Source organism: Balaenoptera physalus (assembly GCF_965194825.1).
Source record: "Balaenoptera physalus genome assembly, chromosome: 3".
In the NCBI taxonomy this organism is placed as follows: Eukaryota; Metazoa; Chordata; class Mammalia; order Artiodactyla; family Balaenopteridae; genus Balaenoptera; species Balaenoptera physalus.
The window spans coordinates 26096722-26117846 of record NC_138890.1 but is presented as its reverse complement, the minus strand read 5'-3'; the positions used below and the strand labels follow the sequence as shown (position 1 = coordinate 26117846).

Genomic DNA, 21125 nt, shown 5'->3' with positions numbered 1-21125 from the left:
TTACTACTCCTTGTGACACGGCAATAATAATAAGCCCTGATGAAGAGGCCAGATGAGGACATTAAATAACCACATACGGAAAGCAATAGTCATAGTAGGAGCTCAATAAATGAGACTTCCTTTATCTTTCTTCTCTGACCCTGAGCTATCATGGCTATATTGGGCACTAGCTCTGGCCAGAGATATCAGAAATAAAGTTGTCCCCAGTCTCTTATAGACCTTATAGTAGGAGGAGCAATGGCCCAAGTGAAACTCAGGTCTTGCCTCTTCAAGGGCTACAGGGCCCTTCACACCAGAGAAGCAGCTCATAGTAGAATAACCAGGGTGGAATGCTGTGCCCTGTCACGTCCAAAGTCAATGTGAGTGGGAGCCTGAATGGCTGACTCTGGGCCGTAGGGACAAGGTAGTCATAATCGTGTTGTCTCATCTTCTTGGGACACTGTACTCTCTGCAGTTTTCAGGTCCATGATGAGAACAGCCTAAACAATTCATCCAATGAGAATATGGAGAGGAAGCCAGGGTCCAAGCTAGTGCTTTTCAGTCTTTCTTCCCTGAGGGTCATGTCCTTGGCCTCACTCAGTGCCCCACAGAGCCCACTCTTTGAGATGCCCACCATAGGGGGCGCGGGACTCTGGTCCATTTTGCGTAAGAGCAGGACAGGCGTGGGGACTCTCGTGAGGGCTCTTGAGAATTCACTTCTAGGGCAAGTAGTTTGGGCCTGGGACAAGTCCTAGGGCCCTTCTTCCTTCCATAAAACCTAGTAAACAACAATAAATTGGCTTCAGACCATTCCTCATCCCCCTGAGGACAGGAGTCCTTTCTGTGCCACGTCCCCAGAATTCCGGGGCTCTGGAGTCACCCCCTGCAGAAAGCCTTTTCTTCTTTTTCTCCCCTCTACCCAATCCTCCCTGCATCTCCCCACTCCCTTGTCCTGTCCACACCTTGCCACCAGCTCCCAGACCACTGCACTAAAATCCTGGGTCAAGCCATCAGTCTCCACCATTTGCTGGGAGAGCCCAAGGTCAGGGATCGTATCTTCTCCATTCCTGTGCGTCCAGTGTGTCCAGTGCAGGGCCTGGCACCAGTCAGAGCTCAGAAGGGCCTGTTTTTATGACTGGACTGCTTTTATGTCAACCAGTACCATCTGCCTTAGCCTCTACAGTGTCATCCACAATATATACCAAGCCCCAGCCCCCCACCTGCCACTGCCATGAGGCTCTATCAGGCTGGCAATACCCTCGAATGAGGCCCCTCAAGATCCCCAAATATTCCTTCATTTACTCAACCATTACTTCCCCAACTATAAGCCAAGCCTTACGTTGGGACACAGAAAAGGGCACGATCCTGCCCTTAGTGGCTCACAGTCTGGTCAAGGAGTCGGATGTCCTCTTCCCCTCCTCCCCTCCTTCCCGCTCTCACTGCTGGCCTCCTTTCCTTTGTTCCTTCTATATGTACTTATTGAGCAACAGACAACTAAACAGAGTGACAAGTGCCAGGAAGGTGCTGTTGAGCGCTCTGTGGGAGAGAATCCCCAGTGGTCACTGGAGCCCTTGACAAAGGACATTTCCAGGAGATTCAGTATGGAGATCTGACCCTCCTATTAGATGAGAAGCTGTGAGTCATAAGCCCCAAGCAGCCCTACAGACTTCCCCATGAATCACCCACTGCCCCATTCTCCTAATTAGAGGCACACGCCATGGGGAATTCTCTTTGGATGGGAGGGAGGAAAGGAGGGGGAAAGTGTGGGAGGATGGGGCTCAGAACGGAGCCCCTGAGGAGCTTTTCCCACTGTTGTCCTTCCAGAGTCACAGCCCTGATCCCAAGAACGGAGCCCCAGGATAAGCAGGTTTTGGATAGCCAGGACCGTCATGTTATTTCCTGATTACAAAGTGCTTTTATATGCTTTATTTCATTTGCACACCACTGTGTGTTACTGGAAAGTCTCCAAGGGAAATTGCCTCATGTGGAAGGGAAAGAGGTTGACTGAGCAGAAAAGAATCACTTCCCCCTAGCTGGAGCCCAGGACCCACCCAGAAAGGAGAGGAATTGTCCAGAGCCTTCAGAGTTCTCTCATTTATGCATCACATTTATTGAGTGCTCACTACATGCCAGGCACTGTTCTAAGGGCAGGAGATCTCACAGTGAACAAGACAGACAAGGTCCTTGCCCTCAAGGCCTTCCGTTCTAGTGGGGAGATAGACCATACACAAATAAGTACGTATTAGGCGGTGATAAGTGCTCTGTTGAGAAATGAAGCAGAGAAAGGGATATGGGGTGGCCAGGGTTGGGGCAGGGTGGCTCTAGTTTAAATGGGGTGGTGGTCAGGAAATGGTCCATTGAAGAGATGACTTTTGAACTGAGAGCTGAAGGAAATGAAGGAACCAGACTTGCAGAGATCTAAAGGGAGATTGGTCTGGGCGGAGGGAAGAGAACGGGTCCCTGAAGCAAGAGTGAACTCTGCCTATGCTAGGAAGATCAATGAGGCCAGCTTGTCTGGAAGAGATGAGTGAAAGGGAAGAGTGGCAGAAGATGTGGTCAGAGATGTATCAGCCAGACAAGTCATGTCAGGTCTTGTAGCCTTTGTAATGACTTGGCCTTTTATTATGAGTGAGGTGGGTGCCATGGAGGGTTGGGGTAGAGGAGAAAAAGAAACCTCATGTGTTAGAAGTTTCACTCTGGGTTTTTAAAAGTCTAACTCCTTTCCAGTCATGGCAGACCACATCATCCAGAACCACTCTACTGCTGAGGACTAGAAAAGTTGGACAGAATATTTTTAAACATTTCAGTTTGAAGACGTTCAAGTGGTAAAAGGGCAGTGAGGAATTGTGGGATCAAGAGCTGGAAGAGGAAAACCCAGAGGGATGAGCATAGCATTGGGTGCCTCTTTTCCCCGAAGGGCTATCTGTCAATTCTGAAATGAGAAGCTGAACGGCTAACGACTTGAGCAGAGCTTTTAACAGACTCATGAGTATAATGGGACAAATACTAGAGTTCAGGGCACACCAGGAAGGAATCTGGTATATGCCTAGGCTTTCTCGTATATTACCCCAAAAAGTAATACAGGCTGGGGGGCTTGGAAAATCCCCAAACTTTTAGTTGCAACTACTAACGAATACACCTTTAGAAGAAGACTGAAGCAGTCATCACAGGGTCTAAAGCCCAGCTTCAAGTCCTCTCAAGCCATCTCTGTCTCTGGTTGGGTTAAGGTGATCTGGGATTCCTAGACCTCCAAGCCACCTAGAACAAAGTAAACCCTCTTGAGAAGAGGGTAAAACTGCCTTAAATAATCTCTAAAATTTTTCATACACAGTGCCTGTCACTCAATCAAAATAACCAGGCATATGAGGGAATAAAACATGATTTTACAAATATCAAAAGAAACCATAGGCAACAGATATAAACACAAGAGAATCCATATAGTTATTTGTCACAGACATTAAAATAGCTATGTTTTATACGTGAAAGTATCAAAATGGAGAAATAATAACAGAATTTTCCAAGACTAATGAAAGATATCAAGCCACAGATTTGAAAAAAACACAAATCGTAAGCAAGGTAAATAGGAAGAAAACTACAGAGACATTATAATAAAACTGCTTAAAAAAAAGATTGTAAAGCAATTATACTCCAATAAAGATGTTTTTTTTTAATTTTTTAAAATAAATTAATTTTAAAAAAAGAGAGAGTGAGAGAAAGAGAAAATCCAAAGCAACCAGGGAAAAAAGACAGATTACCCTCAGAGGGACAACACTAAATTAGTAAGCTGACTTCTCAAAAGACACTACAAAATTGAGAAGACAATGGAATATGTCTTCAAAATGGTTAAAGAAATAAGGTTGAAACTGGAATTCTTTGCCCAGTGAAAACATTTTTCAATACTGAAAGTAAATTAAAATATTTGTAGGGAAGCAAAAGCTGAATTTGTCGTCAAAGGTGTGTACTATAGGCAACACTAAAAGGATAGCTTTGGCTTTTGGTGGCCAATAGACTGAGAGGGACAGTGCAGAAACAAGAACAGCCCTGAGGCTACTGCGGTAACATAGGCAACTTCTGATGGTGGCTGGACCAGAGAGGTGGTTTTGGAAGTGATGAGAAGTGGGTCTATTTTGAAAACGGTTATGTTTTGAAAACGGGCCTGTCTCAATTTGCTGATGAATCAAATACAGGTTATGAGAAAATGAGAGGAGTCAAGGATGGCTCCAAAGTTTTTGACCTGAGCTAAGGGAAGAATGAAGTTGCCATTAACCAAGATTGGAAGAGCACAGATGGAGCTGGTTTGGGGGTAAATCAAAGGTTTATTTTTGGAATTGCCAACTTTTGACATCTATTTGACAAAGAAATGGATATGTCAAGGAGGTTATTGGATATACAAGTCTGCAGTTAGGGGAGAGGTCTGGGCTAAAGATTAAAATTTGTTTCCTTTTTAAAATCTTTCCTTTATGATGATGATGGTGGTGGTGGTAGTGGTGATGATAATAATTATGGTTAAAATGGTTAATGCTTATTGTTTATTGTGTGTTGAGTACTGTGCAAAATATTTTGTGTACGTTATTTCATTTAATATTAACAACTACCATGTAAAGCAAATACTTTCACCACTCCCTTTTTAGAGGTATGAAAACTGAGGCTTTGAGTAGAGAAGTAATCTACCCAAGGGCATACAGTTATTACTTGTTGAGGCATTTGGAACAAAGTCCCAGAATTTTGGTGGTATTATTCGAACATCTACTGAGCACTTTCTAGGGGATGGTCACTCACTCCTTTATTCAGAAGACATATGTAAGTACCTGCTGCTCCCTAACCCTTGGGATAAGTCCTGGGGCCCAGAGATGGGGCAAGACAACTCACTTCTCCCTGTTTCCTTTCACCAGGACACTCTGGGGAGGGGTGCTGCTGCTCAAGTGGCAGAATGGGGACCAGCTGAGTCACCAGAGGACAATGAGCCTTTCCCAAGTCTCTCTGATGAGCCCAGAGTGACTGTCTTTCATTTAATTCTTAAAAAGCCTTTGAAGGTCAGAGGTTATTGGCCCATATTACAGATGGGGAAACTGAGGCTTAGAGTTTGGTAACTTACCTACAGTAAGTCACAGAGCTAACAAGTGGCAGAAGCAGGTCTTGAACTCAGGTCTAGCTGGCTCCAAGTCAAGTGCTCTACCAGTCCACAAAGATCCCTCTCAAACCTCAAGTCTTTAGTGCCCTCCTGGCCTGGAACCCTCTTCCCAGCTTACCTCTCAAATAGGCAACTGGGTTGTATCACTCAGGTCTTAGCTTCTCCAGTCACCCCATCAGAGAGGCCTCCCTGATCACCAAAATCTAAAGGACCCCCCCCTTTAATATCTCACCTTCAGAGCCTTCATTCTTATCTTATTTCTTAATTATTTATTTACACACCCCAACAGCACCATTGTTAGCTACTTGAGAATAGGAACTTTGAAAAAAAAGTAAAAAAAAAAAAAAAAAATAGGAACTTTGTCTAACACCAAAGCATCCCTGGGCCTATAGAGAGTCAATAAATATTTGTTGAATGAATGAATGAACGAATGAATGGACTGATGCTTAGCCTAAAAAGCCACAGTCAAGAAAAAAGGTGGTTCTACCGTATTTCCCTTAGCAGAGCACAGTTGTGTGCACTGTGGCGCTAGCAACCGGCATACACTTTGTTCTCCGAAGGATGAGGACACCTCCTGAGCCGATAAAGGGGAGCAGAGGCTTGGCTGGACCCAGAGGCTGTTCTCCAACAGGCTTTCAGTGCAGAGCCCCAGGAAAGTCCCCATAAGTGGTCAGCCCCCCCACCTGCTCCCCAGAATGCAGCCTGCGGAGAAAAATAGCGCCGGGTGACCTGGATCCACCCGTTGAGGTGTGGGAAACCTGAGCTCGGCCTGCGCGGCCTCGGCTTTGTTTGTCTCTGTGTATGGCAACCAGAAACCACCGAGCCTGCAGTTCTCAGAGGCTGCCTCCCGCACCCCCCCCTTTATTTTAATCTCCTAAACTGATTTGTCAGCAGCAGGAAGTGACATGACAGCTTTCCTCACAAAAGGGAAACTCCTCCGCGTCTCCATGGGGATGGAGGCTACTGTATGATCACAGATTTATATAATCTTAAAGGTATACACGCAATGATGTCATCCACCAGGGGCCAGGGGAGGGAGGGAGGGAGGGAAATGGAGGCTGGAGGCTGCAAGTTCAAGGCAAATTAGCTGCGATTTGCAAAATTCCAAGGAAAGGAGAGGATGCAGTGGAAGCATTTGGGGTTGGTAGTCTCCTAATGGAATAATGGGTGTCTGGAAACCACCAAAAAGCATAAAGTATGCATTGATGCACATTCTACGTACTAGAATTAGAGGGCTGGGAGGAAGCTTACCCATTAGATCCACTGCAAGCTGGTCATTTTATGGGTGGGAAAACTGAGACCCAAGAACCGCTAGAGGTCATTAGGAGAGGGGAAAGGGATCTGAATGTTTCTCCAGGGCCCACAACCTGCCAGGCACTTCTACATTCATGAGCACATTTCCTCCTCACAAGTGAAGTAGGTTTTATTATCTTCATTTTACAGATGAGGAAACTGAGGCCCAAAGGGATAAATGGCGTTACAACTTTGATATTATGGGGTAAAACCATGGTGACGTCTGGTTAGCTACAAAGCTCATCTTTTCCTCACTCCCACGAGCTGTCTTTTGGACTGAACTAGGGCTTTCTTCCCCAGTCTTCTTACAGACCCACGTTCCCAACTCTGCAGTGCCGTTTACCTGCTGTATGACCTTGAGCTACAGCTAGAGGGTTGTCGCTTCACCTCTCTGAGCCTCAGTTTCTTCCTCTGTAAAATGCATGTTGCTTTAAAAGTTAAATTCGATCATCTGGAAAGCACTTAGCACAGTGGCTGGCACAAGGCGTTAACTCTAAAATTGACAGCTGTTATTACATTATCAGTATTAAATGATCGAGTTGTGCCTATGTCAATCTCCCAGCTGAGAAACCACGTTTTAATAGTTTAAGCATCTTTCTTCTCAGACACTTTTTTTCCTTCCTAAGAAAAGCAGTCTCAGGCCAAAACTGACATCTTCTGGAGGGCCTGAGACCAGGAATCGGATGCATGGGGAGGAGGGGTTATCACCCTGGCTCTCCAGGGCTGGCAGGAGGTTAAGTAGCTTGTGCTGGGAGAAGTGAGTGAATTGTTTTCACTGGCGGCTCCCTTAGGCAGCCACTGTATTTTTCCACTGTGTGGATCACAGTGGAGATTAATGTTGGTTCAGCCAGTGTCTGCCAAGCAGAAAGTGATGGCCCGAGCCCACGGGGATGTCAGCCATGGCATCTGCCACGGACTCGAAGTCGCTGGTACATTTCCACGAAGGGAGATATTTGCAATAGTAGATTTCTAGGGTTTGATAAAAACACTGGGTATGGTTTGTTTTGAAAGGCGTGAACACACTTGTAATTGGAAGCCCAGCCGAGGAAATGAACTTGCCAGCCCAGGGTAAGTTCTTAGAACATGGAACACAGGGATCTTTCAGGCCCTGGGAGTCAGGTGGTGCATGGTGAACCAGTGCGGAAAGGTCAAGGCCTTGAACGATGGGGCTGGACCAGCACCACTACTCAGAGTACTCCTGGAAAAGTCAAGTAAGATTTTCGCTCTTCTGCTTCCTACAGCACTTTGTCCAGAAACAAGTAAAGGAGTGCAGGGGCTAAGGGGCCAGCAACCCAGGAGCTTCACTGTTATTTAGTTCAACATTAAAGACTGGATTATGGGTTGGTAGTCAATTACACCTTCTCTGCTTTGCCCTGTTTGGCAAGACAGAGTGAAAATCGAGAATATTGCCCTAGAGCAAGTCAGATTTAATTGTCTATCTTCTTCAACAAAATTATGAAATGAGGGCAGCAAGTGACCTGAAGGAGGCAGCCACCAAAAATGCTGTGTACATGTGCAGAGATGCCTAGGGGATGTGCTCCAAAACAATAATGGTCAGGTTGGGGGTGGGGATTTCTGGTGATTTGTCTACACTGTATTTGCTTATAGTGCTTGGTATTCTTTTCACAAAAAATAAAGGTCTTTTCAAAGGCAAAAAAAAAAAAAGCACACATGAGAAGCAAGTGATAAAGCACAAAGCACATAGAATTAGGAAACAAAACAGATGTAGGGCCCAATTCCCCCACTTGTGCCACTTAGCTATGTTGGGTCTCACCATCTTCATTTGCAGATCTTGCTGAGTTGTTCTAGGGTCAGTTAGCACACCCTGCCTTGCAGATAGTAGAAACACATTTATAGCAAATGTGTTGAAAAACTATCATCCTCATCACTTCAGCAGAGATCAGAGAGGGATGGGAGGCTTTTTATGTTATTCTGGGGAAGGTATTAAATGGAAAAAGCAACCAAGTAAATGGCCACTTCTTCCTAGTTTTGGCTCTGGGGACACTTGAGGGAGACATGATGGGAAGATACATAGGTGGACACTTGAATCCAATACCAAGAGCTCAGCTCCAGCACCTATGTTTTTTGTTTGTTTTTTTATGATTGATCACACTTCTCTACCATCCTTGCAACCCAGCCATCTTGAGGGACTGAGGGGCCACCAAAGAGTATGGGATCAGATGCCAACACACATTCTGGAGGACCTTGTTCTCCCCTATTTCAGTGATGGGAGAGGGATCAGTGGGGCTGCCCAAGAAATAAAGCATCAAGATTTCAATAGAAATGCCATAATTTATTCTGTTGTATAAAAAAGTCATCCTTACGTAACAAAATGTCTTCTTAGAAGAAGAAATATATTATTTCAGGTCATAAATAATCAGCAAACATACAACTGTTGGCAACTTAAAAACAAAACAAAACAAAACCAACACTGGTGCTTTCCATCAGTGCTGAAAACAAACCTGCTTAGGCTATATTTACAGGATATTACAGTACTCACAACAGAAAATTGAGGTATTTGGTTCTTCTAGGAGTAGACACTGACATTTGTGAAGGTGGACCACCTACACAAAAATAAATAAAATAAGGTATATTCTCATATGTATATGTGTCATCGGGAATGGTAATACTGGTAGGTACGTCAAGCATGAAAGTGTCTTCAGAAAACAGGGACAAGCAAAAAGAAATCGACTCACACACTGAGTCCTCTCTCTTCTGCCCCATTTTGTCAGAGGGACTTGATGTACCCACTGTATGTTGGTCCCGAAACCTGCTGAGTTCAGCAAACGTCTTGGCGCTAAGTCATCACTACGACCACTCAGGAACCCAGTGGAACTTGGGTGAAATTAAATAAATAAGGACCAGCCCTCACAAGCCCCCTTCCCTGGAGTTACTGCATTTCCCCTTTCAAGAAGGAGCCTGGAGTCCTGGTGGGTGGTGAAGATCACCTCCTGTGGCCTTTCAGCAGCTGGGAGAAGTTGTAATGGGGCTCTGAAGGTAGCTCAATGCACTGTTCGTGGGGTGGACGGGGATGGAGACCGGGAAGTTGAAGACGGTGGTGGTGGAAGTGCCGCAGTCGAGCACAGCCATGGCGGGACTCCCCGCCTCTGCCGAGCAGTGCGGGGCCAGGACCTGGGACTCAAACTGCAGCAACTGGCCCATGAAGCTGAAGTTAGGGGAGATGATGCTCCTCCTCTGCTTCACAAACTCAAAGGCCTCATCCAGCTTGACTCGGTTAGTCCTCATGAGGTAAGCGAGGCAGATGGTGGCTGATCGGGAAATGCCCGCCTGGCAGTGGACAAACACCCTTCCACCAGCGTTCTTGATGGAATCTGGAAAACAAAGGGCAGCTGGTTACTTGAGAGCCCAGGAGAACAACCCCAACCTCAGGAATAGGGTGTCTAAGAAATGTCATGTGTGTCCTGTCCAGAGATGGTCAATATCACCTCATGCCATCACACAGACACTGTTTGTGGAGGCAATGTGGAAAAGAACAGCAGGGGATTTAAACCCAGACAAGGCATCACCACTAAGCAGATTGCTATTGCACAAATCAATTCAACATTCTGAGATTAAGTTTGCTAATCTGTAAAATGGGACATCGAATCTATATTTCTCAGAGATGCTACCCACACCAGACTGACATTAATGTCTAGAGGAAAGCTCAAAAGTATGTCACTCAAGTTCTTGCCACAGAGTTTAAGCTCAGTGACTAAAACGGAAGGAGTGAGGCAGAAGTCCCAGGCATCTGTTCCATTTACCTATGAAGTCAATTGCCTCGTTGAACCAGGAGCTGATGTCGGCCTTGTGGTTGTCCTCCACAGGGATGCTCTTGTACTGGTAGTGACCCTCAAAATGGTTGGGACAGTTGGCTGAGACGTTGATCAAGGCAGTGATGCCCAAGGCATCCAGCATGTCCTTGCGTGAAGCATGATAGGCACTGCCCAGGTACAAAAAAGGCAGGATCTCCACTGGGCCACCCTGAAATCCAGAAATATCCAACACTTGTCAAGCTTTATTCAATGTCAGTGCTGGTGCCCACACCCACAAAAACTCCCTGCTGGAAAAGTCAGTTTCAACACTGGGTGAACTTTGCAGCACTGCTGTTAGAGTATAAATAAATAGGGGACTAAACCCATTTGCCTAGGCAGGGCCAACAAGTTCATTTCTGTAGTGCCAACAATTAAGAGACCCAGCTCCATCATACCACTTAACCATGGGATAAATAATATCCCCGTGTCCCCTGTTATAAATAAAGCTGTCACTTTCTATATTCTCACTAGCGCTGCTCTTCCACCTTTGCCAGCTGTTCCTTCTCCCCTCGGGCACGGCCCCTCCCTACTAACCTGGTCGTAGAGTGGGGTGCTGCAGGAACTGCACCCGGATTCGGCGCTGTCGGGGACGCTAGTACTCAGGGGAAGGCTGAGCCCCATGGGGGTCGACTGTTTGCTGCACAGCTCCGGGCAGGAAGCAGAAAAAGCTTCATATCCTCCTGGCAATAAAAAGAGACATATTTTTTTTCTGTTAGTACCGCCGAGACAGGGCACCTTCATACAACTCCCCCATCCACTAGGGCTGTAACTTTACCCCGGAGAGGCCCAGGCGAGTCTTTGTTCCTAGTGCCAAACAAAGCCAACAAGTTCCCACAATGCTACTCAGGCGTCCAAGCGCTCCAGGTGGGGCAGCCCCCCAGGAGCTGAGGGCCCGGGGTCCCCGGGCAAGGCGGCAGGGGGGCGTGCGGTCCGCCCCTGAGCACCCCCGACGGCGTACCTTTGAGCAAGAAGATTTGCGCGCCGCGCGCCTCGCGGCAGAGCGCTCCGGCGGCCAGAGCCAGGGTGCCGTCGCGCTTGGCGCAGTCCAGGGCGGCGCTGCGCTCGTCCAGCAGCACCACAGCGTGGTAGGCGCCAGCCAGCAGGCGGCCGCGCAGCTCGGCGTTGGGCACGATGTGCTCCAGGCCCATGGCGCCCTTGGCCCGGCGCCGCACAATGGTGCTGAAGCGCACGTTGACCGAGCCGACGATGTGGCCGGCGTTGAAAGCGAAGAAGGAACGACAGTCCAACAGCAAGCACTGCGCCGCGCGGTCCCGCAGCAGCGTCCGCAGGCCTCCGGCGTCCAGGGAGCCCACTTCCATGACCATGGCCGGCCCCAGCGCCCCCAGCGTGCAAGTCCTCCTGGGCTCTTTGTCCTGGGAAGCCAAAAGTAGGGCGACGGCTTTCGAGGAAAAGCCCGACCCTGGTTTTCTTTGCGCCAAACCCCAAACTGCCTTTGGACTGGGCGAGGGCTCGTCGTGCGGGACTCTAGACCACCTCGGTTTCCTTGCTGCTCTCCCAACTGTCCCGCCGGCCCGCCTAGTCCCTATAGCCCCGACGTCCTTCACAGTGAGCCTGACCCGCGGGAGCGCGTTTATATGTGGCCTCTCGGCAGGCAGGCGAGGCGGGGCGGGGAGGGGCGGGTCTCGCGCGCTCAGGGGGAGGGGGTTTGTTTGTTTGAATAGCGGTCACGTGACCGGTGCGGTGACGTCACCCGCCCTGCCGGGCTTGGCGCCGGAGGAGCCAAAGGCAAAGACGTCATCGGCCTCCGAGTGGGGTCCGCTGGCTGCGCTCTGGCTCCGGCTCAGGCCCCCGCCAGGCCATCCGGCCTGCGCCTGGCGCGTCCCCGGGGACCTGGCCCGCGCCGCTCTCCGGGCCCAGCGGGGAGGGGAGGGGGCGGGCGCTCTGCCAGGCGAGGACTGACCTCCCGGGTGCGAACGGCAGGGAGATCGGGCCGTTTGCCACCGGCCTCCGTCTCCCCTCCCCCTCCACCGTGCCGCTTCCCAGCGCCCCCTCCGCCGCCCACCGGAGCGGAAAGGGGTTTCCTTTGTTTTTGCATACACGTGGGCCCCTTTCGCCCATTGCCTCGTCCCCAGTTGGCGAGGAAACAGGTTCCCAAGGAGAAGCGATTTACTTGCCCAGTATCACACTGCTGGGGGTGGGGCAACAGCGAGGAGCCTGAAATGAGGGTTGAAGACAAATCCATCCCAGAACAACCGGGCTGAGTTGGGGTGGAGGTGTTCGGGGAAATATTCTCCTGTTGCCCAGACTTTCCTGTTACTTAAAATGTACATTTAACGAGTAAAACGCCTTCCAATCGAATACCAAGCGGAAGAATCTCATTCCTAGTCGTGTAGTCCCTAGACGATTGTGAGCCAATGGAGGGCAAGTCAGGGGGCTGAAATCAGGGTGAGGGCTCGCAAGGTGCGGTTGTGGATTGCGGGGTTCGGCGTTTAGGGAGGCGACCCCCAGCGCGGCTCGACAGCGCCCCACCAGGGGCCGCCAGACATGTTTCTGGTCACATTTGCCTAAGACTGAGCGGCTCCATCTCTTTACGCCCCAAATATGTACTGATTGAGCGCCCACTAAGCGCTGGGCTTGGGGGCTGCAAAGGGGAACAGGGACCGGGCGCAGCCCCCACACCCTGCTTCTCACCATCAATATGGGCCGAACTCGAAATCCAATCCTACAGCGCTTTAAGAGGATTTCCAGGACCTGGACAAACGTTTGGGAAGACCCCACGCGGTCACCCTTGTCCTGGGCTCTAGTGACGCCCCCCTGGGCGGCGGAGCCCCTCTGCAGCGGCACCAACAGTGCTAGGTACACAAACATAAATATTGCACCACCGTGCTGGGGTGCCGAATCAGGAACATTCTGTGGTTTCTTCCCCTCTCCTCCGGGGGAGGGGGGCGTTTCACTGCCACCCCGGGTGGTTGATCTGTGGATTGTATCATCAGAGGCAACTTCTGCATTTGCCTCGCTTAGCTTCTGTGTTCTTACATGCTCAAACTTTCTGCCTAAATTCTAGAAAAGTAAAAGGCTAAGTGCTTTTTTCTTTTAAAGGGCGTTTTCTACCTTCAGATGAACATTGGCTGAGGACAGCAAAGAGGTCCTCAGATAATGGCAACGCCCTCCCTGTATCTTTTTTAAGAAAGAAAAAACTTGTTTGTTTATACTACTTATTCATCTGAGGAACTCAACATATTTTATGCGTTGAATCATAAAATGTTACAGCTGATGACTTTTCACAGCATGCGAACTTGATATGTCCCAAGTTTTGTTGTTTTTTACCAAGAGCAGTTTTTAATACTTACGCATTTTTTAAAAAGAAAACTTTTTTATACAAATATTACAGTGTTAAGTGGCACAGTCTGGCCCTAAAGTCAGGTGTCTGCTGAGCTCTGCGGGGTTTTCCTCTCTATCCCTAATTGGAAAGAGCAGAGCTTGAACCCCACGCTGTCATTTTGCTGCTGAGTGATTCCAGGTGAATCTTTTCCCCCACTGAGCCTCTAAGCTCACATCTGTACAATGGGTTTACAACTGTCTACTTTGTGGATGGTTTGAGGCCCAAGTTAGAGATGATGGATGTAAGGAACCCAGGCCCTACCCATCCCTTCTTGTTATGATTCACTAAGTCTCTTGGTTTTTCCCTTCCTAGCAGAGCAATGCTTATATCATCATGCCACTGTGTGTTTCAGCATCTGGCATCAGAACCTGGGGAGAAGGTCACCACAAGATGCAGGTAGGTGTGGTTAGTACAGAGGTCCAGTTCAGGGTAAGGTCCCTCCTTGAGGCCAATCAACACACAGTGGCACAGGTCAGAGGGGCTGGTGGTAAAGATGTAGCCACCCAGGCCCCCAGTCCAGGAACTAGAGATGCTACTTCTGGCTGGAGATGGAGCCAAAGAGAGGCCCAGCATAATCTGGTCTGTGGTGACTGCAGAAGCAGCAAGGGGCTGGAATTGTGGTCCTGATGGGCAGAAGGGCACAAAAGAGCATCAGGGGATTTTGACTCTGGGGAGAGAACCTGGCCTTTCTGACCTGGGCTATTCCTGATTTTAGATGTACTTAGAAATAAACCTGGAGGCAGGGCGGGGCAGTGGGACCGCCTGGCCTGGACTCCCCACCCTTAATGTGTGGCCTTGAGTAAGTCTGTTTCCCTCCTGAGCCCCCACTCCCTCCTTCCTGTGATGGAGATAAGAACATGTACTCCTAGGGGCTGTGGGAAGACTCAGTGTAGCTGGGGTTGATATTACCCTACAATCTCTGTCTGAATTCTGCCCTCAAAGTCGACTTTGGAAAGAGTGGCACGCCCCCAGATGACAGGCAGAAAGTGGCCCTAGCTCACTGTCTGCTCTGTGACCTTGGGCAAGTGGCTTAACATTTCTGAGCCTCCATTTCCCCATCTGTAAACTGGGAATACTATCCATCTAGGGCCTGGTGTCGGTCACATATGGAGGTGGTGCTCTCAGGAGAGGGAGTTGGCGCCCATCATTCCTGTTCTCTTCCAGAATCCACAGCCCTTTTACTGTCTCCCTAGTGCTGTAAGGCAGGCAGTTCCTGCCTTTGCTCAGTACCCTTCCTAACTCCCTCTGTCCCACCAAATCCAAAGCCACCACTAGGCTCCACCCCTCCATCTGGCCCCACCCTCACTGCTCTCACCGACTCTTCTGTTGTTTTCTAGGCAAACCCCTGGACATGTGTTTCTCATCCTTTCCCACCCCCACACCTTTGCTCACACTACTGCCCCTCCCCCTGCCAGGGTGCTATCTCCTCTGGGCTCCAAGTCCGAAAGTGGCATCCCCAGGAAGCCTTCTTTGGATTCTCCAACTTCTGCACCTGGGCCCTGGAGGACTTTGTCCGAACTTTCTGATTACGTAAACATCTCTTAGATCCTTATCTTACCCTCCCTGAGTTGCCTAAGGGTAGGAGGTGTGTTTCTCTCATCTGTGACCTCCCCACCCTACTATCTTAGATACAGTGCCTGGCACATAGTAGGTCCACAATTTGTAGCATGGTGGAAGAATTTTCTTAAAGGTACTGTTGAAAAGTGTAAGAAGAGAGAAGGGGATGGAAATGGCCGTTTGTGGAGCCTCGCCGCTGTGCCAGCTGCATTACAAGTATCATCTCAGGAACCAATCAATGATCCCGTGAGGCGGTTATTATCCCCATTTTATAGGCAAGGAAACAGCTCAGAGAGGAGAATGTGCCCAAGGTCACACAGCTGGTAATCATCAGATGCAGATCCAAACCCTGGGCCTGTTCGATGGAGATATGGAGGGGGGGGGACCCAGGCATCCCGAGGTAGGAACCCCAGTCTGTTAAGGGCTCCCCGCCTGTTGCAAGTCCATCCCCGGCAGCTCTGGCTGAAGCCTCCGACTACCAGCTTGCCTGGAGCTCTGCTCACTGGGCAGAGTGGTCCCTGGCACCAGCCCTGGAGGGAGCCCGAGCCTCCTACAACCCCTGGCTCAGGCCCTGGTATCCCTGCTGCCTTTCCAAAGTCACTCAGTGTTTGGGATTTGGGGCAGCCACGGGCACAGGGACTTAGCAGCCAGTTAACCCATCCTAAGGGGCCGGCAAGGGGTGACTTCACCCTCCACACCCAGACAGTTAGGACAGAACCAGCTTCTGTTGCACAATCCTTACAAACAGATCTCCACGGTCAGGGAAGGCCCCTGGCAGTGCATCATCTCAGCCAGCTCCCTCATTTGGGAGACAAGGACCCAGAGAGGTTAGGCAACCTATCCAAAGTCACACAGTGTCCAGAACATTCTAAATCTAGTCAGCATTGTGTGAACTCTGTGTACAAACCCTTAAGTGTTTATCTCTGGAGGGTGGGGTTACTTTCATTTTCTTTCTTACAACTCTGTATGATTTGAATTTTTCAACACAAATGTGGAACTTTTGTAATCAGAAGAAAAAGCTAAAGATATTAAAAGGCAACCATGTTTAGGGTAAACCATATTTACCATATTTAGGGTGACTTGTTAAAAGCAAGTTACAGAGTTAGACTGCCTGGGTTAGAATCTCGGCTTGACCACTCACCAGCTGTGTGTCCTTGGACAAGTTACTTTACCTCTCTGAGACTCAGTTGTCTCATGTATAAAGTGAAGATAATAATAACATCTATCTTGTAGGGCTATTGTAAAGATCATATGAGACAGGGATCAGCAAACTACAGCCCATGAGCCAAATCTAGCCTACTCCTTTTTGTACAACACAAGCTAAGAATGGTTTTTATATTTTAAATGGTTGGGAGGAACATCAAAAGAAAAAGAACATTTTTGTAACGCGTGAAAGTCGTATGAAATTCAAATTTCAGAGTCCGTAAATAAAGTTTTATTAAAACTCAGCCATACACATTGATACTATCCTCTGTGGCTGCTTTCACATTACAACGGGAGGTGAGTAGCTATGACACTGTCTGGCTCACAAAGCCTAAAATATTTACTTCTGTCCCTTTACAGGAAAAGTTTGCCAACCCCTGATATGAGATCATGGATGAAAAGCACTTTAGAACAATTCCTGGCACAGGGTAAGTGTTTAGTGAATTTTGTTCTTATTAGTATATGGATATTTATAAAATCTTCTTTCCCTAGGATGTGTTCAAAAGCAATAATTGCTTTTATATTTCATTGAGCCTAAGGCACATTTTTCATATTTTAACATTCCTCAAAATGGAATATAACTTACAGTCGGAGGCATAGCATACTTAATTGACATAGTTAATTGCAAGCATTTCTCTTTCTTTATGGTGTATACATTAAAGAGGGGGGTGTCTCAGAATAGCTGACCTCTTAGGTCCAGGAGAATACAGTAAAGTAATTAAAGCACTACAACAAACAGTCTAGCAGGGGGACAGACTTGTCAATAGACAAGTACAACCCAGGTGCTAAGCGCCAGGGTAGACATCAGAAAGGCCGGAAAAGGGCCCTCTCCCAACTGGGAGAGAATTATGAGGGAAAGATGCCCAGAGGAAGGGATGTCTCCTTAGAGACAAAGACTGTTGTAGAATAGAAATGTCGGGATGAAACACCTCTGAGAGATGGGTCTCTGTTATCTACCACTTGGCCCCTGAGAGTCTCAGTTTTCTGCCTTATAAAATGGGGGCAGTAATAACCCCAAGAGACCAACTCTCAGATTCGCTGTGGGACCAGATAGCAGCCTGTGTGAATAGGCCCCATGGCTGACCATTTCTGTTTCTCCCACTAGCTTGGGAGCAGGGACATGGTTCCTTGCCTTTCTTGGTCCCCAGAACAAACCTCAAAGCAGGTTCGTTGGATAAACACATGCAGATGAACCCAGGAGCCCAGGAGAGGGACCAGGAAGTAACAGGGCCTCTGTGACTCAGACAGGCCTATCCCTGAACCAAGGGCACCGCCTGCCAACATGGCCCCAAGCCCCGCCCCAGGCACCAGGGGAACTGACGTCACGGTGAGAAGTGACAAATCTCTGTTGTTAGTTAATTTTTTTGAGACGGAATATGAATTGAGACATAATTTCCTTTTCACTATTAGAAAACACTAATTAACGTTGAAGGGAGCAAATGAGGTCATAGTTTGTCTATTCCAAAGTCTCCCCTGAAGGAAGGAGAAGAAAAAGTTACCGGTGGTGTATTCAGAAAACTAGTTGGAGACTCAAAAATTGTGCCTACCAATTTTGCCTTTGTGGGTAAGTTATTTTGGGGCAGTTTTTATTAATAATTGCCAATCTCTACTGAGCTCTTGCTGTAAGCCCTAGCCCTTTGCCAAGTGCTTTACATACATTTCCTCCTAGACTGTGACACTAGCCCTATGAGGCAGGTACCATTAACCACCCCCAAAGGAAGAGATGAGGGAACTGAGGTCCAGAGAAGTTAATTAACTTGTCCAAAGGCACATACAAGTAAGTGGCGCAGCTGGGGGCCTGGCGCTTCCTCTCTGTTTTCTAAGTCCTTCGTCCTTATCTCTCCACAGCACACATAGGGCGTATCATGAGGGTGGCGTGTTGCGGCGTTTCACTGTCTGTTTCATGGGATGATGACTTTTAAGGGGCTGCTTCTAGATGCCAAAGGAAGGGGACAAGGAAATAGGCCTCAGACTCGGGCTTTCTGCCTGGCCCTCCCTGACTCACTGAGCCATACTGCACAAATGATTCATTCACTGGCCTCGACCTCAGTGGGTTTGGCCACCCACTGAGAGTGAAGTCACACCTCCAGCTTTCCAACGCATTCATTGGTTCACTCATCCACTTCAGGCAGGCAAGAAACAGGCCTGGCTGGCCTTGCTTGGGGTCAGGAAAGCACACAAATGCTTCTCGATGTCCTGAAGTCATGGCTGGACAGCTCAATTCCAGCCTAAGAGATCCTCCCAAGGGCCTGAAGTTGATTACTAGGGTTGTCGAAACAAAGTGCCACAAGCTGAGTGACTTAAAATAACAGAAATTGATTGTCTCATAGTTCTGGAAGCCAGAAGTACAAGACCAAGGTATTGACAGGGTTAGTTCCTTCTGAGGGCTGTGAGGGAGTATGTGTTCCAGGCCTCTCTCTTAGCTTCTGGTGGCTGGCTGGCAATCTTTGATGTTCCTTGACTTGTAGACGCATCACCCCAGTCTCTGCCTTCATTTTCATCAGTCATATCAGATTAGGTCCCACCCTAATGATCTCATGTTAACTTGATTACCTCTGTAAAGGTCCTATTTCCAAATAAGTTCACATTCTGTGGTACTTGGGGTTAGGACTTAAGCATATCTTTGGGGGGGAACATAATTCAACCCAAAACAGGGCCCCAAAGATAGCCCCCTAATAATAACATGTTCAATACCATAAAGATGGCCATTTGACCCAGGTAAATATATCCATTTAAAACGATCCTAGTGAAAATACTGAGAGTGGATTGGTTTTTTGTTTGTTTTTTTGTTTTTTGTTTTTTGTTTTTTGTTTCTCCTGGAGTTAAACAAGTTGATTCTGAAGTTGATATGAAATAATTATCAAGAATGGCCAGAAAAACTTAAAAAGAAGGGCAGTGGGGTGGGGATAAGTCCTACCAGATATTAAAAGATATCCTAAAGCCCCAGCATTAAAATGGTGTAGTTAGGAATGTGAATAGCCAGACAGAACAATGGAACAGAATAGAAAGTCCAGAAAGTTGCCCAAGTACATATGGAAATTTGATGTATGATGAAAGTGGCATCTCAAATCACTGGACATGATGGACTTTTTAATAAGTGATCTTGGGACAATTGGACAGCCATTTGGAAAAAAGATTAAAGTGGACCCATACCTCACACCAAACACTTGAATAAATACCCAATGAGCCAGATATTCAGATTTTTTAAGTGAAACCTTAAAACTTGTAGAAGAAAACATGAGGGGATTCCTTTATAACCCAGGAGTGAGAAAAGCCTTTCAATGTAGGACTCAAAACCCAGAAACAATAAAAGAAAAACTTGATAAATTCAGCTACATAAAAATTAAAGCTAAATTTTAAAAAAGCTTTTTATGGCAAAAAAAAAAAACCCCTGCACAAGCAAAAATTAAAAAAAAAAAAGACAAATGGGAGACAATATTTGCAACATAGAGACAAAGGCTAATTTCACCAATATTTAAGGAGTATTTAAAAACAGATATAAAAAAATTAAAATATGATTTTAAAATGGACAAAAGCGGGAATTCCCTGGCGGTACAGTGGTTAGCACTCCACGCTTCCACTGCAGGGGGCATGGGTTCGATCCCTGGTTGGGGAACTAAGATCCTGCATTCTATGTGGTGCAGCCAAAAATAAATAAAATAAAATAAAATGGACACAAGCCATGAGCAGATAGTTCCAGAAAAAGAGATGCAGAAGGAGCCTGAACATGTGAGAAGATGCTCATTTGTAATCATAGTAAGAGACAAGAAAATTCTAATTACACTGAGAGACTCTCCTCCTTCAGGTTGGCAAAAATCCAAAAATTTGATGGTACCCTCTGCTGAGAAGTGAAATTTGAATATGAATTGGACATTAGATGATATTATGGACGTATTCACTTTTTGGTGGTTGCTTAGGAGAACGTCTCCTTCCTAAGAGATGCACACTGAAGTATTTAGCGGTAAAAGGTCATGATGTTAGCAACTTCCTTGAAATGTTCAGAAGAAAATAAAAACAGCAGTAAATAAATTAAATATGGCACAACATGAACAATTGTCGAGTCAATGGGGTGGGTATAAGGGTGTCCATGGATGGCATTCTTCTTTCAACCTTTCCGTATGCCTGAAATTTTTCATAATAAAATGTGAGGTCCAGTCACACGGCCTCAAGGTGAACTCTGGGTGAAGTGGAAGCTGTCAGCGAAAGCAGCTAGCTCGGCTGAGACAGTAATAATTATTAACATGATCCAGCACTTACTGTGGGCACCGGCCACTATTTCAACAGCCAACTCATTAATCTTTACTGTCCTCGTTTACAGACGAGGAAACTGAGGCATCAGCAATCTGCTAAATCCACAGAGATTTGTACTCTCCCAGCTCTGCCGATTGATTTTAATCTGTGCCAGTGACTGAGAATTGCTAATAGGCTTTGAAGAAGCAGCCTTAAATCGAACTGTTATTAAATTGGACTAAGTTCTTTCACTCAAGTAAAAGGGTTCAGCCAAAGGGTTAGCAGGGATCTTTCTGATACATCTTATAAACACTAGCCATTTATAAGGGCTAATGTTCTGTTCTCTAATTTAGACTGGATACTTTCAGGCTCACTTAAGGAGAGAGAATGAGGAGATTATAATAAAGCAATTGCGAATTCAATCTAATGATTCACCTAGCAACCCGTCAATGGTAAGTTAGGGTATTCTTTAAATCAAGATGTGTTAATAAAAGAGAACTTACAATTGAAGCGAAGTTGAATGACTTTCAAAGTGTATTTAATGGTGTAGAGTGCTTGCATCAATTAAAATTAAAAT

General features: G+C 47.2%; 1 protein-coding gene and 1 long non-coding RNA gene across 2 annotated transcripts; one reads left to right on the top strand and one right to left on the bottom strand.

Moving 5' to 3' along the window:
* Nucleotides 1-8675: 8675 nt before the first annotated feature.
* Nucleotides 8676-11801, bottom strand: DUSP1 (dual specificity phosphatase 1). The gene is made up of 4 exons (XM_082455297.1): nucleotides 11174-11801; nucleotides 10750-10895; nucleotides 10165-10384; nucleotides 8676-9735 (listed from the first exon to the last, which is right to left on the bottom strand). Exons 1-4 carry the CDS (start codon nucleotides 11538-11540, stop codon nucleotides 9365-9367), a joined length of 1104 nt encoding a protein of 367 aa, XP_082311423.1. The 5' UTR covers nucleotides 11541-11801; the 3' UTR covers nucleotides 8676-9364.
* A 240-nt stretch (nucleotides 11802-12041) lies between these two features.
* On the top strand, nucleotides 12042-19744 carry LOC309658256. The gene is made up of 2 exons (XR_014262146.1): nucleotides 12042-17645; nucleotides 17729-19744. It is a non-coding gene; the product is annotated as an uncharacterized lncRNA (long non-coding RNA).
* The last annotated feature ends 1381 nt before the right edge of the window (nucleotides 19745-21125 follow it).